The sequence below is a fragment of the Ambystoma mexicanum genome, chromosome 10, assembly GCF_040938575.1.
Source record: "Ambystoma mexicanum isolate Mex_15411 chromosome 10, UKY_AmexF1_1, whole genome shotgun sequence".
Lineage (NCBI taxonomy): Eukaryota > Metazoa > Chordata > Amphibia > Caudata > Ambystomatidae > Ambystoma > Ambystoma mexicanum.
In genome coordinates, this window is record NC_090932.1 from 1094823821 (window position 1) to 1094849358 (window position 25538).

The 25538-nt window shown below is 46.0% G+C and overlaps 1 protein-coding gene across 3 annotated transcripts in view; it reads left to right on the top strand.

Moving 5' to 3' along the window:
- The window catches only part of LOC138492013 (all-trans-retinol 13,14-reductase-like), a 183687-nt gene that overhangs the window by 56499 nt on the left and 101650 nt on the right, over window positions 1–25538 (top strand). The window contains exon 1 of one of the 3 annotated variants that reach the window (XM_069618932.1): window positions 7590–7998. The exons of 1 other annotated variant lie outside the window; for it this stretch is intronic. In XM_069618932.1, the coding sequence (XP_069475033.1) occupies window positions 7833–7998 (166 nt within the window). In that variant the 5' untranslated portion in view covers window positions 7590–7832. Of the gene's footprint in view, window positions 1–7589; window positions 7999–25538 lie in introns of those variants that run through there. One more of the 3 variants, XM_069618931.1, reaches the window with a different exon arrangement.

Below are 25538 nucleotides of genomic sequence, written 5' to 3' on the forward strand. Positions count from 1 at the left end.
CATTAACACCTCCTTCCAGTCTGGTAACGTCCAGTCTTCCCCGCCCTTGACCCAACAGTTCCAGGGAACTATAGGCCCATCACCACCGTCCCTTTCTTACTAAAAATTTTAGACAAAGTAGCCTACCTGCAAGTCCAGAAATTCTTTGAAGACAACCCTTCCTCGTTCTGCGGCAGTCTGGCATCCGCCCACGACATGGCACTGAAAGGCCCTCCAAGACCTAAAAAATCAAATGGACTATCTCAGAGACTGAGGCAAACCTGCGCTCCTTTTGCTCCTTGATTTATATGTGGCCTTCGACTTGGTTGATCATAACACTCTATGCAGCCATCTCGCTTCTGCGGCCAACTTGTCCCCCAAAGCATGTGGCTGGATCACATCCTTTCTTCTAGAAAGGGCCATGAAAGTCTTCTCTGAATCAGCATGTGCCACCCCTAGCCACATCAAATGTGGAGTCCCTCAAGGCTCTTGCATTGCGCCCACTCTCTACAACCTCTTCACGAGGCCTCTGTTCAGCATGCTCGATTCCCTCTGCATCTCGTACACTAACTATGCGGATGACATACAGGTGCTGATCCCACTCACTGGCAACTACGAGGAAGATATGATTACTCTCACCAACATATACTCTACTATCCAGTCCTGGATGGCAGATAATTGGTTATGCCTCAATAGTGAGAAAACTGAACTCCTATTAATCGGCTCACCCACTACCCTGGGCAATCTTGACCAGCAGTACCTGTGCTTCACTATCGACAATATTCCCGTCAAGGTCTCCAACAATGTCAAGACACTTGGAGTTTACCTAGACTCTGATCTGACCATGGACAGGCAGGTTAACGCCATTGCCTCCTCATCGGACTACTACTCCAAAGTTCTTAATGCAGCTAGACCCTTCTTATCCCGCCAGAACTGCCTTACCATCACCAGGGCAATAATTGGATCAAGGCTGGACTATTGCAATGCCCTCCTCGTGGGGACCTCTTGTAAAACCCTGGCCAAGCTCCAAATGGTTCAGAACAACGCCCTTAGGGCTGCCACAGGAACATCAAGGAAAGACCACATTTCGGAAGTGAGAAGGCAGGCCCATTGGCTTCCTGTCAAAGAGAGAATTGTTTTTAAAACCCTCGTCCTCACGCATAAATGGCTGCATGATCGTGCACCCCCCTACCTAGCCCAAAGAATCACTAAACATACTTCCACCACTTCCACCAGACCGTTGAGATATGGTTACTCTAACATGATTCTCCCCCCAAGACACGGAAAGTCCGTGCTGGTGGCTCTAGCTTTCCCACGATGGCTGCCTCCCTTTGGAATGCCCTTCCCACTCACTTAAGAATGATAGTCCCACCTGCATTCCGCAAAGCAATCAAAACCAAGCTCTTTGTCTAAATTGTATAAGTCCACTATAAATGTTGTAATAAGGGCTGAGATGCAAAATCTACTAGAAGTTCTGCTATGTAAAATTTACTGATGTATATAACTGCTGACCTCACCTGTCATCAATGAAGTCACCTACTATCAATGTACCTGTACCTAAGAGACCACCTTGGTCACATGTCACTACTAATTCAAAATTCGTACAAATCTCATGTAACAGCGCCTCGATATTCCTGCACCTCCAAAGTTTTTGGAAAAAGGGCAGACTCTAATATACTGTGTGCCATTTTATCTCTAATGTTATATGTGGCTTTCTGAGGAGACAATATTAAGCCTGTGGATATTAATTGACGTTCTCCCACCTCAACTGCCATGTCCTGGCAGATGTATACGAATTGACCTTTTCACAATTGATCGCGGGAGAATTGACCCTTCACAATTGATTGTGAAATGAAAGTCAATTAGGACATATATACGGGGGAAACCCCTCGCAAACTCCCACTCAATCCACAACCCCTGAAACCCCCTATCCAATGCCATTATATTATTTATTACCCCAAACCCACACCACACATATATATAAAACGTAAAATAAAGGTAAAGGTCAATTGTGCAGGAGGTCAATTAGGACCACTATTATTAGGTCAATTAGGACAAAAGATCAATTGTAAAAGGTCAATTTGGGTAATACCGTCCTGGCTACTACATAAATCAAACCAATGGACTCAGGAGTTGCTACTGTGGGATTAAAAGCTCTAGTGATCAGTTTGGTTAATCTAATGGTCCCCCAATGTATGTCAGTTGGGCGGATCCCACCCCCATCCCTCACACCATTTGTGGTGAGAAGGCATTAATTTACTGACCAAGTGGTGCCATAGTGGTTGCTACGAACTTTTATTAAGGGAAACCCAAACCTCTCTAGCCCTAAACTAGAAGTGGTTTCTGTGCCTAAATAAACTAAACGTGGGTCTGTCAGGTGGTTAGTAGTGTCAAATCAAAAAGTTCTGTCTTCGTCAAAATCTCCTACACTATCCCTATCGCTACAATAAACAATAACTACATTTCAAGATCTTATCTGACTTAGAAGAATGGCTCCCTTCTCCTGGTTATAAAGGTCTCCTAAAACAGACGTTCATGAAAGATCCATAAATTGCCACTGCAAAAAAATCACAGATCCACAAAGTTCTCAAAAGGGCTAGGCCAATGGCTCCCTTCTCCTAGCTAATTTCCTAAAGTTGCATATTGTTTCCAACCAAGCTGGTTTGATATGATATGATAAGTCATTTATAACGCGCCTGTACAGAAGTGTTTATAGGAGCGACAAGACAAGTAAGGTAGGACAGAGGGAGGACAAAACAATGATCTTACTAGGCCTTGTATCATTCATATCACGCAATTGCAGGGAGAGTGAGGGGCAGAAGTGCCAAAGAGGGAGGGGGAAGGGGAAGTGAAGGTAACACCTAAGTGCTGCCGGTAAGTGGCTCATAAGTGCAAAGAGTCAGGAGACTTTAGGGTTGCAGATACAGAACCGTAAGTGCTTGGGAGGCCCGGAGGTAGTGCAAGGACTACTGAACATGCAGGAGCATGGACCCAAAGCTCAGTGGGTAGCCAGGTGACCAGGGTGTGGAGCAGTCAGGGACATCAGCAAGGGAGAGGGAGAAAGAAAACAGAAGCAAAAAGCAAGGTCTTGAGTTGCTTCCGGAACCTTTGGTGGGTCCTGCACAAATTGGAAAGAGGCAGGGAGGCTGTTCCAGATGGATGCCCCAGCAGAAGAAAGAGATCTACCCCCACTCTCTGCCTGGAGAAGCGTCTGACACTCAGAGAGTTGGAGGTGGATGAATGGAGGCCTCAAGAAGGAAGATGATTAGGAAGAGAAAGTTGGAGATAGTGTGGTCCCTGGCCCCAGAAAGCCTTGTGGACGATGCAAAGGGTCTCAAGCTTGATCCTTGCAGCTACAGGGAGCCAGTTGAGAGGTTTCAGAGCTGGAGAGATATGATCCTTGGGCTTCAGGCCAAGGACAAGTCTTGCAGTCCTGTTCTGGATAAGTTGTAAAGGGCGAAAAGTAGAGGCAGGCATGTTTAGAAAGAGGATGTTGCAGTAGTCCAGCCTAGAGAGGAACAGGGCTGTGGAGACAGTGAGCTTCTGGGGGAAAGTGAGAAAAGGAACAATACCTCTGAGATGGTGCAGCTGATACTGTGCTTCTTAGAAATGTCATAAATGTGAGGAGAGAAGGAGATTGTGAAGTTTAAACCCAAATGGCAGTTTACATGGTTATCCCCCCTGGGCTAGGAGAATGGCTCCCTTCTCCTAGCTGATTTCCCAGAGTTACGTACTGCTCTCAACAAATCATGCAGTTCTTTCAAGGAGTTCTCAATACATTCCTCTTTCTTCATAATATTTGGTTTAGCCCCCACTGGGACGATGAAGATGGTCCGTGACGTCCTCTCAACTCTCCAGCACCACACTTTTGTGGAACTGTCCAAGGAATTGTGGACAAAAATGATTCACTACTTTCTCAGTATCTTTTACAGTCTCCAATCTTCCCGGCCCCCTCTGGGACTTTGTTCCTGTTACCTTCTTCTGGGAAACGCTTCACCGGTTTCGTCAAGGGTTGCAGGTCCAGTCATTCTGCTTCTGATTCCACAATATTTCCACAGCCTCCTTCTGTCAGCGGCCAATTATGGGTGGCAGTTTCGGCTCAGTTGTCGGACCACTTGGTCCACCCACGACAGGTCACGCCGCCACCAGTCTCTAAAACTCTCCGCACATTCTCCTACAAAGCCTCCCATTAGGCTAGGGTAAGCGGTCTCAGTGCAGTTGCTGGACCGGACGGTCCGCCCACTATAGGTGACACCAACACCTTCCCCTCTCTCCACTTCTGCTGTGCAGGCTTCCAACTGACTCGCAAGACACTTCTCGGGTGTGCCGCGGTTCGTTTCTGAAACTACAGAGAAATGCCTCGCTGCAGTCTCCCAAAGCCCGGGTTTAGTCTCACAGGCTTGACGGCAGCCCCCTCGTTCGCCGGTTCTCCTCCTGGATTCAACAAACCAGAACCGCACGGGCTACAGCTCAGTGGGCCACAAAACGACGAAGAACTCCTTCTTCCAACCTCTGCCTCTGGTGACGAAGAACACTGTCCTTTGTTGCTGTTTAGTTTAAATAGCGGGGATGGCCCCAGTGTAACGTCAGTCCAATTGACCACAGCTGCTTTACATATTTATATATTGAGAGTTTGTAAGGCTCTTTATATAACAGAATTGTGTTTCAAAGCACCACAAGGCTAAATGGGAAGGGAACGGGAAATAATAACAATGACAAAAAAACTGTAAATATACAGTCATGGTCCTACTAGGCCTTGTGGCATTCGGACGTGCACTTGCATTGAGGAGAAGTGCAGGGGATGGGGATGGAGAGGGGAGCAGAGGAGTGGACAAATGCTGGAGAAGGGCTCGGGAGGGAAATGCTAAGGGGAGCAAAAGAGAACCTTAGGCTAAGTGTTGGTAGAGGTGACTCTCAAGGGTGGGATGAGGAGCAACCAAGCAGGGGCCCACAGGGCAGTGCAATGGGCAGGGAGGGGTGCTGATATTGACTGGGAGCGAGGGCCTGAACCTGTGAGATTCATGGGGATTAGGCCACCGGTCACAGCGGCAATGGGGTGATTAGCAGGGAAGGGAAGGAGATAGAGAAGAACAGAGTTTTGAGCAGTTTCCGGAACTTAAGGAGGTCTGGTTCAAGTCTGAGAGGGGCAGGGAGGCTGTCCCAAAGGGAGGCACCAGCCGAGGAGAGGGACCTGCCCTGCTTGACCGTTCTCCCCACCTTGACTGTAGCATTCTCCGGCGCTTCTTCATCCCAGTACCTGTCAAACCAAGGTTGTCAGATATATTACAATAACACACGGTTTCCGACCTAACCTATGCACAGAAGACTTGGGCATTGGTATCACCCTATTGGGTTTGGAGTTAAAAGGACCGTGTCCCAGACTCGCGTCCCCAGAAAAGAAGTTCCTCTCCACAAGATCCTCCTGCATGAGTACTTCCTTAGCCTCATGGACAGGGGCTCCCCTCTTGGGAGAAGTGATGCCATCTAAAGTATTGTCACAGTCCCCATACATAGTCAAACACATAGCTTGCAGTGTTGCAACATATCTTGCCTCCCCCTTCAATGCCTCTCATGACAGTGCTGCTTTTCCATCATCCTATAAGAAGGCTACTGTCATCCCTATCCTTAAGAAGCCTGGCCTAGATCCTAACCGTCCTGCCAAGTTTCGCCTGTGTCTCTTCTACTTCACTATTCCAAAATCCTAGAGTGTGTAGTTTTCAACCAACTCAATGAGTTTCATGACACACACAACCTCTTGGATACTCTTCAATCTGGCTTCCGACCTCTGCACTTTACGGAGTCAGCTCTGCTCAATGTCAGCAACTACATCTCTCCTGCTTGTCATGCTAACTGTTCATTTATTCTTATTCTTCTCGACCTTCAATACCATCAACCATTCTAATCTTCTCTCAACAATTTCTCTCCCAGGCATCACGGACAATGCCCTCACTTGGTTTGCTTCATATCTTGCCTCCAGACACTTACAGGTGTCCTGGACAGCCTTACCACCCCACTCAACCCCTTACTGTTGGTGTTCACCAAAGGGTCAGTCCTGGGTCCACTTCTCTTCACTCTCTATAACTCTGCTCTTGGCACCTGGATCGCTTCGTATGGCTTCAACTCTTTGCTGATGACACTCAGATCGTCTTCTCCTTTCTCTCCTGATCCAATGAGGTACGGTAAAAAATGTCTGTCTCTCCGTCATCAAAAGCTGGATGGCATCTCATTCGCTCATGCACAGCTCCACTAAGACTGGAGTTCTCTACTCTCCAATTCTTCTATTCTTCTCTCTCAACTATCTTTCCAACTATGCTTCTCATCGCAACCTTGGTGTTGTCTTCGACCTATCTCACAACTTCTCGCTCTTTATCTTCAAATTCATCACTGCGGCCAGACTTAATTACTTTAACATCCGAAAATGGTGCATCTTTTTCCCTTCAACACTGCTAAGCACCTTATCTCCTCTTTCGTACGCTCTCGATCTGAGTACTGTGCCAGTCTACTGTATGGCCTTTCCAACTCTCGACGAAATTCTCAACTTTGTTGTCCGTACACTTTTCAACCATCACTGCTTCACCTCCACCTTTGCAGCCTGTCGTCAGGTTGGTTACCTGAGACAGAGAGCAAAGTATAAACTCATTTTCATCATCTTCAAAACTATACACAGACTTGACCCACCCCATCTCTCTGCCTACTCTCCCTACGATTATCCTCTGATCACCTCCTCTCGTGCCCCTTGAACTTTCTCTCGTTTCCGCTCTTTCTTTCCTTGCTCCATTACTCTGGAATGCTCTTCAACTCCCTCTCTGCACTAATCCCACTCTATCTGTATTTAAATCCAACCTTTAGCTCTCCTGCTTTGTGAAGAACCAATTGTATAGCATTCTACGCCACAACATCTCCATGCTCTCCTCGCCCTCTACCTCTATACAATAAACCCGCAGTGCTTATCCCTCACCCTAAAATATGTTTACTTCCTTAACTATCCTTCCTATATCATGCTCTACTGTCCGCATTCCAGGGTCATGTTTGTACCTCCCCTGCATCATCTGGTCTTTATATCAACATCCTCTCACCCATTGTTAAGGACAGTTGTCCTCCGCTAAGTAAATCAATGTTAAAAAGCTTTATAACCATTTTTGTAAATGGTTTCCTTTTTTTTTTTAAAGCTTTGTACAGTTTGTGGTTGTTAAAAGCCCATCATCTGAATGGCAGGACCCCACAGTTACCACCACTTCACACATAGGTTTTATTTTTCCATTTCCAGGACTGGTGGGAAAGGGGGGAGAGAGAGCGAGAGCGAGTTTTTTTTAGGATACATGGTTGCTACATAGCTGCTGACAATCGGCACCACACAAAAGTAGACAGGAAGTTGATGAAGGTCTCCAGAAGAGAAATGGCACATTAATAAAATCTGCACGTAGGAGGAAATAGCCTACAAGCACAAAGTGCAATCATATTGTGAGTCAACTCTACGTTGGTAATATTTGGCATTGCTTTTACTGCACTGCTGTCGTCGAGCTGCTCCTCTTTTAATTATAGTGAGCTTTGCTCTATTTCACAGCCCACTGAACAATGGGAGGAGCCGGGGTAACCCGACGTGTCCCTCCCTTGATGCCCGCCCCGTGGAGGGACGGTGTCATCCGGCACTAGTTGCAGGAGCGGCGTCAGCTGCTCTGGAGTGGTGGTCAGGACACTAGGTCACCTGTCCTGCTAGGGTGACGTCCGAGCTTCACACGGAGACTAGCCCACGTCTGTGGTGCTAAGTGTCCCTTCGCGGGCATCCAGTGTCAGTGCCCCCTCGCTACCCCCGCGATCGGTAGTTCTCCTCGCGCCTTCTCCCGGCTATTACGATGGCCATCCCCCTATTGTACCTCGGTGGCGCGGGGGTTGTGTTGCTGCTGCTTTTGAAATGGGTTTTCCGGTCCACGGCCATGAATCCGTTTGCCGAGGATCGTCGCCGTCCTCCTGCGCCCCTTGTGACGGATAAACGGGCGCGGCAACAAGTGCTGAAACAAGGTGAGTGTGCGCACCGGGGACGGTGCTGTCAGGTCTCCGGAGAAAGGCAACGCGCGGCTCCACTAGACCAGGGAAGTGCAGAGCGGGTGGCAATTCCTGACGTCTGGTTATAACAGCACGGGCGGGCGTGCAGTACAGTAAGTGCTGCGCAAGTAGGTGTACACGGAAATGGTAAATGGAACTCATACGGGCAATGCAATGCAGAGCGAGTGTGCATGAAGGTGTATATAGGCTACGCAAAGTGTAGGCAGGTAGATGCAACGCACGCCATGTGGGTATAGACCGGGTTCATCTAATGAACGCTTGCTATTGGTAGGGTGACTAGATTTTCAAGATAGAAAACCGGACGACAGACAACATAAAAAGAGGACTAACCCACTCACCAGAGTCCGCCCGCCAACCCCCCATCCCCGCCCCACCGCATCTGCATCTGCATACAAATTGTGTGGTTCTGACTTTTGATAAAGCACGTGAAATACGTACATGGTATAGTTTAAGTAATGCTGATTGATGTATTTTAATGTTGTATGTATACAATGAACTTGATTATTGTTGGTATTTAGTGTGAAAATTGAGCATCTAAACTACAACACAGTTCAATAAGAAAAAAGCACGCAAATAGCCAAGGGGCTGTTGCTCTGTTTGCCATTACATGCCTTGGCATTGACATGTTTCTCAGCCTGTCTCTGTGGCGCAAGCAGTTAATGCATACGGCTAATACCTGGAAGGTTGGGGGTACGAGCCAAAAATCAGAAACTCTTTACGTTTATTTTGTTTATAACAGTTGGCTATTAAAAAACCAAGACGTCACCCACCCTTAACCCAAAACCTGAACTAGTTTTTTAAATCAAAACTTTTGGGACAGGTGGACAGAGGGCCCCGTTTCTGGACAGTCCTAGCAAAACTGAGACGCGGTTCACCCTAGCAATTGTCTTGCCTGGCAGGGCTGTCCCTAGGATTTGCGGGGCCCTGGATGCCAAAAAGATGTGTGGGGCCCTTTTATTTGCATCACATAAAATGTCACAAAATCAGTCTTTAATATCCATGGAGATCAATTAAATTGACGTTCAATATCTGAATCTTAGCTGTTAATATTACGGTTGTAGCAATATTATGAGTTAGGATTATTTTGGAGTAGCCGACTGAGTGAGCTGAATCATTTGTAGAGATGGGTACCTCAAAAGAAAGTACTGTGACGAGGAAGAGAAGGACAAATAGTAATTAAGATCAGAGGTAAGTAATCCAAACATAGAAAATTGTGTTTTGAACACAGCTTGATTTTTATAAGTAATCCAAACATATCTACTGTCACAGCACGTTCCAGGATGTAAGGACGGGGATTGGGCCTGGGCCAGACAGGGCAAAGTGCTTTTGCTGCAGGATAGTGCAATGGTAACATACCCTATTTATAGGATAGGCACTGAGGCAGTCAGAGTAAGCAATTCCACAGGTCTTCAAATGTCATCAATAGAGCACAATACCAGAAAAAAGTGTGTGGGGGGGGTCATTAACATATGCATAGGGACTGAACGCATCCTAAAGTGAAATGCGCACATTTGATTAAACTGGCCTTTCCTAATAGGAGAACATTAAACAAAGGTATTGGCATTGTCTTTCACAAACAGAATCATCACTTTCCTAGAACACTGTTGGCAAGGTATAAAAGGTGTGCACCTTTTAACGCCAAAACCTATTTTGAAATATCCTACGGAAAGCAAAGTATCAATACAAAAGGTGTGCTTTGAAGACACTTTCATGCGGTTTTGTGGGTTAGTGGGTTCAAGTCCTGGTGGACGAAAACTTGAGCAAGCAAGTTTTTTTGCAGACTGGCCTCAAAAACAACCAAGGCGAATGGAGTCGGCACTGTGAAAAAAAAGTGGGTGGACACTGTCAACTCACATTTAATCTCAATTTGTACCCTGAAATCAGCACAGGGTCAGGCAAAACATCTTCAGTCCAGCAACCTCTCTTCCCACATCCATGGACCTGGTAAATCGTCTCAACAAATTTGCCCTCAGATGCTTTCTCCCTCCTCACCACAATGTTTGGCTTTCAACAATACTCTGTTTTATAAATCGGACTTGAAAAGCACACACATCATAATTAAAGTACTCCAGCAATATAGGAATCTTATAAAAACATGTTAAACACAAATTGTACAAATGTTATTTTCACCCCATTTTGAAGACTACCAATACCAGAATGCAATTCCACAAAATTTTCAAAAAACGGCTTGTAGGCTGTCTTTGAAGACTTAATCATAACAAAAGATAACCTTTTGTATTATTTGACAAAGGTATGCTTTATATGATGCCAGTTAAATGTGAATTGTCTTCAAATAAAGCAGATCTGGGCAACAACTAGTTTTTCTGTATGTGATTTCAGAATACAATTCCCCTTTTCAACCACATGTCCAAAACAAAGGTTCTTAAATGGACCATTACTTTAAACAAAAGGCATGATACACCCTAACTGTGAGGCCCCACAGGTGTGATGGGCTTCTGGGGAGGTGGGCGGGAGTTATTTGTCTCTAGAAGTGAGTCACAGGGGGTTGGGAGCTGACAGCGCGGCCTCACTAAAATAGGCACAAAGAAAAGCACTGTGGCTGCAAGCAGCCCACGCTGTCTGTCTTCTTCTTGCTGATAGATTTTTTCCATCAGCTGTGATTTTTGGATACTGAAGCTTGAGCCTCATTACTCCATCTTCTCAGGTTGAGTGTGTAGTCATGGGATAGGATTCTTCATGGTCTGTGTGGACTTGTCACAGTAGGGCTGGTTTTGATGGGTCTTCTCCGTGATGGGCTGCGGGTAGCGGTCGAAAGGGTTTGCAGTGGTGGCAGTGAGTCTTCTGATCAGAGGGTTTGAGTTCTAATCCAGTACTTGGCAGAAGTTCTTACTCAGCTTCGCTAGGTGTTCGTCCAACATCTCAATGTCCAGTTCTCTGTGAAGGTCGGCTATCCTTGTGAAGATTGGAGCTCCAGACGATATCCACAGGGCCTTGTTCTGGACTATCTGAAGACTCTATCGGTGTCGCTGATGGCAGGTCATCTATGCTGGCGAGGCATACCTCAGGTTAGGACTGATGATCGCCTTGAAGATGTTGATCTTTGTCCGGAGGGGCATGGACTTGGTCTTCAGGAGTGGGTACAGCACTGCTATCTTTCATGTTGCTCTCTGCTGAGTATTCTCGATATGGCTTCCTGTTAAGACGGATTTCTGAACTCTGACCTGGTGGGCAGAGGTTCAGATGGCCAGCCTAGTTTCTTGGAACAGGGTAACCTTCTGGACAAGCCAGACCAATCAAGGTAGCATTGGCAGCGGTCAAGACTAGGTCTCAGGAGGGGTGAGGGTGACTGAAAGACCTCAATGAGCACACAGAGTAAAGGACACTACAAATCACTCCCAGTCAGGTGTATATAAATCAAAAATACAAATACATTTATTCCAAGGCCTTTGCAATTCAACACACAGTTAGAAAATCACAGCAATACGATTAAACCAATACAATCCTATCTAAACACATATATACAATACCACTGGGGTCTAAAGGATGAATGCACCAGTGGGTCCACAACCTAAACAGGGGAGGAAGCAGGCAGTGCAAATAGTCTTTCGGCCCTTCTGCGTCAAACGCAATCCTAACTGAAAGGCAGTCCAATCCCTAAAATGAGGGGAGCCTAATGCGCAAATGTACTTGCGAAGCTGGCGCACACACTACTTCAAATGGGCAGAACAGGGTCTTTTGTAGGGGCTGTAGCAGCTCAGGAAGGCAGGTGAGGTGATGCAGAATAGGTCCCTACTATTCGAGGAGGGCCTCCACTTGAGGGCAGAGTCGGTTCCAAGAGTTGGGAATAGTTCGCTAGTTTACACTAGCAGTGGAAAGGAGAGGGGCCCTCAGGGGCCACTTGTGCATAAAAAGTGGACGGATGCACTAGGGGCCACCGGTTAGGGTTGCAATTGCTCACGACCCCCGGCGCACTCCGGACCAAACTTTGGCAGTCAAGTCCACTTTGGTACCAAATTTCGGCAGTCGAGTCTACTTTGGTTGCAGGTTCAAATTCAGCAATCTCGCGGTTCTGCGGCTTTCGTCGACGAAGATACAGCGTTGATTCCCCTACAGGACAGTGGTGATTTCTCTGCTCCTGGTGGATGAATCAGGCCAGTTCTGCTTTTTTTTTAAAAACCTCTTTTTATTGATTTTACAACATATAAACTCATTTCCCAACACCCCCCCACCTCCCCTCCCACCCCCAGAGGCAACTTCCACTTTGTCCTTGGTCCATTACTTCCATGGACCGGTCACCGAGTTTCACTGTAAGTCCAATAGCCTCCAGCGCTGGGGACGCCACCCGATCCAAAAGTCGTCTTTGAGAAAGGCTAAAGTTTCTTCCCAGTCCCTTGCAAAGGTTTGGACATTATTGTTCATAGCGTACGTTGCCCACTCAAGTGCTACTATTTCCCATTGGTTCTGCAGCCACTCCTGCATGAGGGGTACCGCCGTGCTTTTCCACCTCTGCGCTATTACCGTCATAGCTGCAAGCATGAGGATCATCCTCGCTTTCTCCTGAGTTCTGGGTTCCCCCGCTGTGGTGTCCCCTCTGATTCCTAACAGAATCTGCTGCGGTGGTCTATTTCCCGGTCCATAGGTCTGCTCTTGCGCCCTCTGCATCTCCTGCCAGAATGGCTCAATTTTCAGACATTTCCACCATATGTATTCTGCCGTACCCTCCATCCCACATTCCCTCCAGCAGCTCCCTGAGGTGCCAGGATAGATCTTGTGGAGACGGGCTGGCGTGTAGTGCCAGACGAATAATATCTTATACCACATCTCTTGCAATTGGGATGCTCTTGCTAATTTGGGAATCTTCCTCCATAGTCTCTCCCATTCCTCTCGCCCGATCTCCCTCCCTAGGATCTGCTCCCATCTCCGCATATACGGCCATTGACACCTGGCATTTGCGTTATCTAAAATTCTTTACAGGTTAGATATTAGCCCCTTGGACCCATCATTGGATGGGAGGTATTTTTAAAACTGTGTCTTTTCCCTGGTTGCTGCCTGTTTATTTCCGGATTCAGAACCCAGTGTTGTATCTGCCCATACCTGAGCCTCTCCCCTCCCTTCACCCCAAACTCCCGCTTACAGTCCTCAAATGGGAGTATTCCCTACCCCCGGAACATATCTCCCAGCTGTTTACATTCCCCCTTCTGCCACTGCTGAAATGCCCCCTTCTCTAACCCAGGTGTGAAATCCTAGATGTGGAACATGGGCTTGAAGGGGGATGGAAAAGTTGTAATCCCCTTGGTTCTCACCAATTTGTCCCAGTTGTCTGCCATCAATTTAGTTATGGTACTCTCATATAAGTGCTTGGGCCTATGCAGTTTCGGGAGCCACAGTACCTCCGCCAGATAGTGATGCACTACTGCTCTGTTCATTTGCACCCACTGCTTGTCTTGCATAACCTCCTCTTCCTGGAGCCATTCTCTAATCACCCACAATTGCGTAGCCTCATAGTACTGTTGGAAGTTCGGCAAAGCTAACCCCCTCTCTCGTCTGGTGTCATCAGCTGCCTACTGACCCTCGCTCTTTTCCCTTCCCAAAAGAACTCACTTGTCAGGATTCTTAACTCCCTAAAGAAGCCTGTCGGTATCGCCTGAGGAATTGCCTGAAAGAGATACAACAATCGTGGGAGCATTACCATTTTAACTGCCGCTACCCTACCCAGCCACGAGACACGGAGATTCCTCCACATGTGGAAGTCCCGCTTGATCTCCTTCAATAGTGGGGGGTAGTTGGCGAGATACCAGCCCGCGATAGTTGCTGTGATTTTCACTTCTAGATATCTGATTCCCCCTGGGCTCCATACGAAGGGGGTGGCTGCCCTCAATTTGTCCTGGATCCCTGCCTTCAGGGTCAGGTTCAAGAGTTCCAATTTGCCGATATTGATCTTTAAACCAGAGACCTTCCCAAACTCCTCCAGCAGATTTCTACATGCCTGAATGGACTCTATCGGTGCTGTCAGGGTGAGCAACATATCGTCGGCAAATGCTGCTACCTTTTTGCGTAGAGCATTGGGGATAGAGGGCAACCTTGTTTTGTGCCCCTACTTAACCCAAAGGGTCTAGACATAGCCCTGTTCACTGCTACCCTCATGGTTGGCGTCTGGTAGTTAGCCTGGACCATTTTCAAGAATTCCCCCCCACCCCCGGAGGCCCATCTTCTGCATTAGGCCAGTTCCACTTTAGCAGGCTTCAGGGCACAGAAGACCACAGCTGCAATGAACTTGCAAAGTTCGTCACCACGGCTGGGTGACACGGTAACCGCGTGTACGCTGGTTCGGGCATACTCACTTTACTCCAGACCTAGGAATACCAAGTGTACAAAATTCGGTGTGAGAGTGCCATGAACACAGAGCTTACGATGTACCAATTTTCAAGGGCCTCCTCGCAACGGCAGTGGTGACAGAGCAGAGGTCCTGCGTAAGTTGGTCAGCCCACTGGAGGGCCCTTGGACACTTTCGAAAAAGACTTACTTGCAGGCTCCGACGAAGGTGCCAAGAACAGTTGGTCCCACTATTCCAATGGGTCGAAGCGTCTTCGCAGACCTTCTAGGACGACCAGATGCAGAGGGGTCCCACGGGATGACAGCGAGTTTAGGGTGCCAAACCTTCCAACGGGTCACCAGCGGTTCCTCTGAACTGGATAGTCCAGCCCATTTGATGAGTAGCAATTACCCTGGAGATGGATGGGGATGCAGACTTTACTCATACATCAATAATAGAGCCGACTCAGGAAGTTGACAAAAGGAAGACTGTTTTAATATCAATTTTCTAAAACAGGGAGCATAACGAACATCAACGCAATCGCTCGATCCTCTTACTCAATGTATTTAAGAAAAAACAAAGCTTTTATAAGCAATATTCATCATCAATGATGTCTTAACCCATGCATGTACTAACGTCATCCTTCATGGCAAACTACAACCTATTAGCATGAGTGATTGGCTCTTAGTGAACATCAGTATATGATCCATAATAGTCTAAAAAAGTGTAACTATGTGATTGGTTACTTAACATTTGGTGGGCCAACTAAGCCCTCCTCTAAAAATGACCACTATGAACGTCACTAATGCCACAGCATCCCTTTGGTTTACACAACTATATGACCCCTAAATACACAGTTCCTCCACAATTGGTTGGCACTCTACCCTCCTTCAGTACTTTTCCACCTACGTTAGCAGCAAACAGGCTGGCCATCCAGGTGCTGCTGAGGTCGTCTTAACATTAGCTTCCCACCAATTAGCATATCAATCTATCATCACTTCAGTGGTCTACTGTCAATTAGGCCTTTGAAGGTCATCCTTGAGAGTGTTCTTAGCTCTGAGAAAATTAGGCAGTCAGAAGCACAGTCTGCCTGCATGCATAGGTGTGACCATCTCGTTCATCAAACCTCATGCCTCCATGTGACTAGAGACCATGGAATCAAGCCTTTTCGTGCATTTAATATTATTTTTTAATAGGCCTCTGACGTCTTCCTTGTTATGTTCATGCCTTCTGAACAGGAGTTTTGTTCTTTCACACGATTTTGTAGCCAATGTCAGTTCACTTCAGTTTGATAAGACCTTGGCTTCTTTGGCTCGTCCAGCCTCGTCTGCTGAAATTCACTTGTAATTCAATTTGCTTTTTAACTGCAACACACTAGAAATTAGGCTTTTTTGCTACTGTCCAACCTGCTATAATACGTTAGTGGAAACATCCATAGTTCTCTCATTCCTATATATGTATACGTTAGCGCTTGCCACAATCTATTCACTATAATCTTAAAGCTAGCTTCACGATTACTTTGCTGCTTGTGTTTCTTTTACATCTGTACACATGTAGAATAACTTGATATCTTCATCTGTTCCTGTGGCATAAGCTTCTTCACCTTGATCCCAAGATGTCACTTATCCTTGATACTTTCTTGATGCCTTATAGAATATCTGCATTCTCTGATCACTGCATCTCTTCTATGTACGTCATCTCAGCTCCGTATGACATATACTGGCAATGATTAGTAATGTTACCATTCACCCTTCTACTTATTGGCTCTGCATCTTCAGGGATTTCATTCAAATGGCCATCATATTTTCTTGTATGCAGATATGGTTTTCTCAATGGGTACCTTGCCTCCCAGATTCTCTTAGGTACTGGTACTTTCACTGGCACAGGACAGAGTCCATACTCTGCCCTTTGTGGATTCAACTGTTCTGTGTATGTCACATGCTCTGGTCGCCAGCATATTGGTAAAAGGGGCGGGACGTTGAGGTGGGGATACTTGGCTCCCCTTCTACACCTCGACTCGGCTTTGTAGTTTCAGGATACTTGGGTCCTATCCTTCGTTCAGTGAGAACTCCAGAGATCGACATGGTATGGGTGTTTGGAGCCTTCTCTTATCCAAAATCTCCTTCGCGCCAAAACAAAGACCCAATGGGAGATCTGCTCACATACAGGCATACCATTCGTGGCCCAATCATGAACCACAGTGGTCCCAGGCATTCACAGCACTCCAGACTCTCTGGCACCCAGGATGTGTTTTGGAACTTGACAGTCCATCCCACATCCTGGGTGTGTGCAAACAAGGCTTGCATAAGCCCGCGAAATCTTGGTGCTCCGTGGGAAAATGCATGCCCAAATAAGGACTGAGCCAGGTCGGCTTGACCAGGGAAGGGAAAGGGGAAAGATGGCCAAAGGACAGTACAAAGAACCTTGTGGCATGGCCATTTTGGAGTCAGGCCATCTATTTGTGCCAAACGCAGTAACCACGGTTTACCTGGCAGGAAAGGGTTAAAAAGATACGAAATGATAAGCTGCCACCAGCCCTGTCCAAGGCACTTCTCCTAAAAAGTCCTTCGAGAGTAATTAGGGCCTTTAGAAATGACTGGAAGACCCAATTGCACTGTACTGTAAGGTACTTCGTGCACTTGCAACATGTTGCAGAAAAGTTGCAACATTGACAAGGACTAAGGGAAACAAAGTCTCCCAGTACTGACTGTCCTTAAGGGCATGTCAGTTTCCCCATAAGAAGTGAGCGAAAAAGCCCAGAGGAGTGCAGCCGAAGGCTGGTCTCCTCTAGCAAAGTCAGACTGTGGTGTTTAAACAAAGCAAAAAGTTGAGGGGTACACAACTGGAGGGAAAAATACACATTAAAGGGAAATCTTTCCTAACACTTCCCCAGTTGAGTTTGCTGTCCAGGGTCACACCGAGGTAGCGGCTGCTGCTCTCCCACGTGATGGTCCCCGTTCAGGCTGATGTGCGGGTGCTCCTTGATCTTTCTGGTCCCAGTCGCCCTCACTACTTCTTATACTCACGTCAGCAGGTAGCTGCCGGGCCCCCAAGAGCACGGGGCCTGGGGTGATGGTACAGACTGCCTATGCCTCAGGCCGGCTCTGTTGCCTAGTGTAAGTGAAGGCAGTGCAGACGGGTGGGTCTGTAGAAGGAAAAGTGGTACGCAGTCATATCTGGTGACGTAAGATAACTGATCTCTTGGTTGTGGAATAAATTATAGAGTTGGCCCTATACAGGTGGGATTGACGGATTTATCCGTGCAATAACGTTTGTCTCTACCAATATGTGTATTATATTATTTGTATATAGTTTGTGGTTATTAGCACAGGGGTCGGAGTAACTCCTTGATAAAAGCACTCAGCAACACAGTCAGAGGGCGCTTGTGCCAATCTCCTATGGCTACACTAGCCTAGCAGTCTGCAAAGACCCTGGGGCGGCATTTCTCGCTTTTATGAAAAAATAGTTGACCTCTCGTTATTGTTTTGGTGAGGGTACAACCCCCTCTGAGGTCTTTATTATTGTTTGCGGTGTTTCAGAAACCTATTATGTTCTGAGATTGCACTTTGTGGTGACGGATGAGTATATAAAATGGGGATTACCCAGTGCTTTTGCCATAGTTGTGTGACTTCAAAACACTGCAAACTGTCATAAGACTAACAATGTCTTAAGACTGGCATTGTTTTAGCCTCTGCGTCGTTGGCCGCTCTCTACATCTGCCTGATGGAAAATTTAAAGAATATATTGCATACATACCTCAGTCCATTCGGCGGATGCTAATTTAGTCCTGGGTTTTCTTTGCATTCTGGGACTTGTAGTCCTGGATAAGGAACAGGGTGAATCCAGAGGGGAAAAACCAGGACTGAACTTTGATCTTTCCCGTGTGGTGAGATCTTTAATAGTATTGCTATAATAACTACCTTTAGGTGTTGGGAGGGGAGTGTACCATACTTTTCTTTTAATGTATTTAGCTCAAATTGAACATTCTACATAGCATATATATACGATTATATATATAAATTAACACATACATATAAAATTCATAATTCATATCACTTCATTCTATAACACAGTACTATTTTAAAAGTTGTCAAATGCACATCTACTACGCTCTATAAATCCATAATAATAATGAAAATACGAATAAAATGTCACTTTAAAAATTATTCCACTTAAAATGATTTCCTTGGTGCTTGAAATTAATTCTCGTCCTATACCATAGTTTAGCTCTGTCTGTCATCTCTTTTAGCCTGTTTTCTGCCCTCTGCCGTACAATGCAATGTTTAAAGAAATAGAATTCCTACAAATACACCTTTCCCAAAAAGTTTTCACACATCCAGTCAATATTATGCACAAATGTCTGAAGATATGTCATACCCATATCACTCAGGGCAGAGCAGTCTGTTAAAACATACCTATTGGTTTCAATACAAACATTCAGAGCATAATATCGGCCTGTCCTATTCTCTCTGGGGCCTAAATACCTTCAACTCTCTCTTCCTAAATATCTTCCTTCCCGAGCCCTTCGCTCATCCGTCTCCAACTCCCTCAGGGTGAGCCGCTTCTCGAAGCAACGAGCTGGGGGTAGATCTCTCTCCGCAGCTGGGGCCTCCCTCTGGAACAGCCTTCCTGTCTCCCTGAAACTTGAGGAGGACCATCTCCGGTTCCGGAAGCACCTCAAAACCTTCCTCTTTGCCTCTGCTTTCTCTCTCCCCCTCCCCTGCTAATTCATGCTGAAACTGCACTGTATCTGCAACTGGGCCACTCTTACCGACCCTGATCTTGGGCCCTGCCACTCTCGACTTGCACTGCCTACCTGGCAACCCCTCCCTGGCAATCCCTGCACTGCGGGACTGTCTCTGTATCCCGACAGCCCCCACTTCCCAGCACTTGTCTGCACTTACCTTGCACTTGCCACCAGCTGGCCCTCTTTATTTATTATTTATTTATTTTTATTCTACTTACCTTGTACTGCACTTCCCCCTTCCCCTTGCACCTTCTCCCTTCCCCCTACCCATGCACTTGCGCGATCTGAATGACACCTGGCCTAGTAGGATCGTTGTCTGTCTTCCCTTTGTTCCCCCCTCCCTGCCTCGTTGCGCCTTGAAACACTTGTGTATAGGCGCGCTACAAATGCCATATCATATCATATCATATCTGGCAATCCCCGTTCTGATACCAATTGCTGACAGAGTAGGCAATATATTAAGTCTCAGCAGTAGGGTGAACCTCTGCAGCTTGGGAGAGGGCTTCAATGCTGCGTCTTTTTATACATGCAGGTATGTCTAGTGTGGGCAATATTTGACCTCACTTTGTCTAAGTGGCAGTATTTCTTATCCCAGTCACTCATACCCAAAATATATCTACATTGTGCACGCAAGCCATACAATTCTTGGGACCAGTCCGGCCTCAGAGACTGACCTACTGGGCTGGAGTATGCACTCTAGATTTCTTCATGTTTTCTCCGAGTAGTCTTAATAACGGGCAATCAGGAGTTTTGACAGCTTTAATATAAAGGTTACAATAATGTGCGAGTTGGGGAACTAGAATACATGGATCACTGCGCTGATCAACCAATATATAAGTGCACCCTGCAGCGTGTGGGGGATGGGGGGGGGGGGTTTCAACTGAGACGGTGCCCTTCCGTCCCAAACTGGACTGTCCCAAATCTAAGAAGGAGAACCCTGATCACATGCGCTGGGTGATTGAAGAAGTTTAGACTTTGTCCAAATTCTAAACAGAAGGCAGTCTCTAGTCATTCAAAACATTTTAAAAAAGAAATCTCTAGCCAACACGTGTTTCGACACTCATGGGTGTTTGCCAAGGCAATACAATTATTTATTTGCAGGATCTCAATGAGAATGGTAGGAGCTGTGAGCAGCTCGATACAGTGATGAGGATTGTGATTAATTGTCTAAGAGTTGATTGCTAATGGTGATGATCCTGGTTAGGTACGAAAACATATCACAATTGTAGCACACTTAGATGTGGGCAAGAAAACCCTCTGGGCCAGGAGCTCTATATATTTCTTTCTCATAAGGACCATGCCATTGTATGTATGTAAATGCTTAACCCCACTAGTGGGTTTCTTCTGCATACTTGCTCCTCCCCCAACCTTACAACCATATTTGCTACCTGTAAACTCCTTCCAGATGTCTTTGCTTATTGGATTAGGCATATAGTTATCCTTACTACCTTTTATCTGTTGTAAGGTTTCCCATATTTTCTTAGTCACCCTTGCACATCGCCAAAAAGAATCCCTGCCATTTAGCTTTACGTGGGGAACAACGCCTCCTCTTCACCCAATTATAATATCTGAGGGGTTATCCTGGATACCTTACGTTTTATTTGTTTTCTCAAAACAGTGGATTTACCACACTTTTTTGTTAAAAAGTAGAAAAGTCCATCAGGTGATATGGAATAGATGCCCCAAGTGGGGTAGGGTGGTGATGAGCGGTCAGTCTATTGGATGACGGCTGGGCTTCAATTATAATTGATATCCACTGCTGTCTCCCGTCTTGAACTCTGTCCCAGAAGCTGCAAAGCGCCCTGAAACTGACTCGACCCTGTCAAGCACCAAGAACAACTACACCACAAGGTACATTGTGATTCTGTCCCCTGGTCCTTCTCTGAATGCCCCTAGTGACATTATATGACCCGTTGCTCCCTTTTTGCTGAAACCAAGTATGCTTGAACTGTTGTGATTATTTGCTATACTGAATACCCTGCTGTCAGTATCCAGAGTGCACCCCTTTTCCTCCTTCGAAACTGTCTGTCCTCTGCATTCCTTTACAGGGTGGGTTATATTTTGTAGTGTGCTGTAACTGTCTGTTGTGATAATAATAAAGTAGACATTTGTTTAACCATGACTGGACAGTTCCAATTATCATTGGGTAATAATTGTATTTCCGCTCTGTTGCAACTAACCAACGATCCACCTTTCGGAGGTAAGCCTGTTGTTCCGTCCATGTTACCAAAATTGGACACAGGTTTATGATTTGCTTGTTCAATCGTTTCGGATCCCTTCTGCTATACGAGAGGCATAGGGCTGATTGATGGTTTAGAAACCGATATTCATCCCTGGACCACTTTACGACTCTCACATAAAGGAACTTTTAATATCAGCTTTGGCCGCCATGGGAAATACCGGACCGCTCAGAGTGCTGTTTGTAGTTGGTCCTCGTTTTCATTCTGTTTTTTGGGTGACTGAATCACGGAATGTGCTGGTAGACCTTGTGTGATGCTTCGAAGTGTCTGAAACTATGCCGTAGAACTCGAACACTAATTTCCTGTGTACATACGAGTCTACTGCTCACACACTATTCCTTGGACAGAGGTACAAGGCCTGCTGCTATACCACACACTAAAGCCTCACACACCCTCCAGCAGAGCCTCACATATCTCCAAACCGCACTTGTAATGCTCTGAGCTCTACTATTGTTACTGCAATAACAATAGCCACACACCTCAGACCCTTCTGAAATAGGCCTTAACGTGCCATAACCTAGCAATGAATTGGCAAATTGTTTTCTTATGTTAGCCAATATTTATACTGCGCCCATCACCACAGCCCTTGCCCGAAAGGTGGCATTTTGTGATCCTGCCTTGTTGTCGCCAGACCTTAATCTGTTGACCGGAAGGGGATGATGAGCTGATAAGAAAGAGAAATTGGACAACAGGATGACCAAAATTACAGTGGAAAATCAATTGGGATGAGTGGGAGGGGATATGGTTGTCAAAGGGTTGCGTGTTTCTCAAATATTATAAATTATTGGAAAGCACAAGTGTCTTGGTCTTGTTTGTTTGGTCAAAAACAACAAATTGAGCATTTGTTTTATGTCCAGAGGGTTATTGGGATATCAAATGGTTTTTCTAACCTACTTAATTGGCTACAAGTAGGTTGTTTATTGATGTAACAAGTGCTTTAAGTGGGATACAAAATCGAGGTGGGGTTCCTCAAGTGGGCGTGGCCTCAAGAGTGCTGGGTGTGGCCAAAAGGTGGTGGGGTCGGGTCACCTTCCCCAAACAATACATCATGAGACCCTGCTAACATGCATTTTGTGCGTTATCCAGAATTTTCTCAGTGGGCCTGTGTGCATCCCGTCTGCATATTGTAAATATAGCTCTCTGGCTCGGTTTGTAAATAGATTGCTCACTAAAATGCTCTCACTGAATATATAAACCATTCAATCAGTTTGTAAATCACCCATTCTGTAAATGAATCGCCTGTGAGAAAGGGGAGGAAGGCAAATGGCACCAATGTGGGCTTCTGGCTGTTTTGCATAAAAGCAAAAAAGGCTTTTGGGGAACATAAGAATGGCAACAGCTTTTTATACTTCACAAATATATCTGTAAAAGCATGAAATCCTTCTGAGCAAATACAGCCTTTTTGGCTTTGTGCTAATTTGTCACAACACTCGCCAAACATAACAGTAAAATGTCTGGGAACCAAGAGCTATATACACTTTGTCTCTGACCTGGCTAACCGGCCCACTTAAAGCACTGAATGTAGCATCAAGAAGGATGGGAAATGTCTCACTGTCTGGAATTGGGGTGATTTCTTCATGGTTCGTCTATTAGGGTACAGCCAGGGCTTTATTGACGAGTTACAGTTGAGGTTTCTCTCCCCCTCTATATTCATAGTGGGAGTGCCCCCTGCCTAACCTAATCTTGCTATTGCTAATTGGATCACGCCTCAAGAAAAAGCCTGTTCACAAAAGCAGCAGAGGATCTGCTGTTTCGTTTTTGGAACATTTCCCATCAAGATGCAGAAATCATTGCTACAAATAGAAGAGAAAGAGGTGTTGGAAAACAGGACATTTGCTTGTCCTGGCAACTGGCAAAACAGAGGCATTTAAAGGTAAAAGCAATATTTGTTATTTTAACGGACTTCCGCTTCTGAAATAAATGATTGTGGGTTTTACATAATTTGTGACCCTCAATTATTTGAAGTCACGTTTTTTCATGTTTTAAGTGACCAGTGATCCTTTGTTTTTTGGATGCCCTGCCTGTGTGCCTCCAGCTGCTCCGTTCGCAGGACAGCTATGGCTGTCTCGTCCTCTTTTGGTGACTCAAAACATTTTGGGGTTTGGAGCAGCAGTACACATGGAGTTGCAATTCAGAAGTTGGTAAGCGTCCCCACCCCAATGAGTACTTATTCCAACAAAACCCGTACATGTCTTAACACTCCACTGCCTCCCATGCTCCCGCCCCGACTGTCGCACACCTGCCAACCTAGCCACGTCCCCCCACACCCTAGTGTGGACCAGGAGGAAAGGAACTGCTCCTGTCTTGACTCCTCCACTCGTCCTAAACAAGTCATCATAGCCCCACCCGTGGTTGATGTGGTGGCAAGCAAGGGGTCGGAGTCGGTGGCAGCATGTCTGAACCCCCACCCCTCTATAGCACCCTCCAGTGTAATCTGCCATCAAACTGAGAAGGATGGAGGCACAGAATCCCCACACTTAAGGATTCATATGTACCGTGAGAACCGTAATATACAGAAACATGTGCGCTTCCACCACCAGACTGGCTGAAATGTGACCACGGAGAGACCGTGTGGGACTCGGGGGCAGGTGGTTTTAAGAGGCCTATACACATACATCTGTATGTGCAGGGCTTTATGGCGAGTATGTACCCTGTGACTAAGGAGGTTTTGGCGAAGCACACTGAAAGAAGTAAGGCGGCACGGTAGTTTCAGGTTCTTTATTACGGAGCTTCCCGGAGCCCTTGTACAGCTCTCCTCCTTCAAACATTACAACCGCCTCCCGTTCGTCACGCGGCTCTCTCTGTTCCACCATAACAAGAGAGCGAGCGTGCGACCGCATCGAGGCTCCGACATTCCCAACATGTAAATCTCTACACATCTACCCCCTCTAACAAAACAAATAACTAATATATATATTAACTAAGTCATCTAACAGAAACTGGCTAATGCAGATAAGAATTACCTATACTTTTATGCACTAAGGTATAGACATGCATATATTACTTCAAGTTTCATAATCTCTCATCCACAAGGGCTTTGATCTAGTCCTATGTGAACATTCTTCACCTTACATCAGTATTATTATTGTCTACTTTCAATGCCCTTCCTTTCATCTCCTCTTCCAGCTTAATCTCTTCCCCATCTCCCACTCTTGCCAACCTTCCTTTTGACCAAACTTCTCTTCCTTCCAGGATGACCACATTACTCTTTACTGCACATATCTTCTTCGGTCCCAGGAACTTACTTTCCACACATTTATTCACCAGTCTGGGATTTTTCACATATACCATTTCGCCAATCTTCCATTCTTGTTCCTTCACCCTCATCCTGTCATCAAACAACTCTTTGTTCCTTTCCTGACTCAAAGCAATGAGTTTCATAATGTGATCCCGATCAACATGAACTACTTTGGCCATTCCTAGCCATCCTGGACAAAGCCTTGTTCCAGGCTCCCTACCTTTCATGGACACAAATGGAGATATTCCTGTCACCGAATGTGGTGTAGTGATATAATTCCATTTTACCATCCTTAACACCTCCCTCCATGATTGTCTCGATTTCATGGCCATTTGCGGCCCCCTTTTATGTACCTGTTGACTCTTTCAACACGACCATTCACTTTGGGCTTATACAACACGGTCCTCGTATGTCTTATACTATAGCCTGCAAGAAATGTTCTCATGGCCACAGATACAAATTGTACTCCATTATCAGATACAATTTTAACAGGTACACCTTCCTTAAGAAAAACTCTCTCCAGGAAACCAATCAATTCCTTAGCCGTGATCTCTTTCACTGCTTCCCATTCAAACCATTTGGAATGGTAGTCTACCACCACAAATAAAAATTTCAAACCTTCTCCCAAACCCGCTACTGGACCCATAATGTCCACTGCCAGCTTGCTCCAAGGATGCTCTGGTATCACACTAGGAATTAACAGAGCTTCCCTTACCACTGCATTTGTTACTTGTTTGGCAATCCATGCAATCCTTGACAAACCTTTCTGCACTCCTGTCAATCCCCGGCCACCAATAGTTCTGCCTTAATTTCCTTTTCATAGCAGCTTCTCCGGGATGTCCCTGATGTGCCAGCTTTACCAACACAGATCTGAGGGATTGTGGAGGAACAATGCAACGCCCTCTCCTTATCCTGTTTTCACACAAATTCAACTCATCCTTTATCTCCCACCATATATTGAATTTGCTATCCAAGTCGCTTTTGGCTGGCCACCCC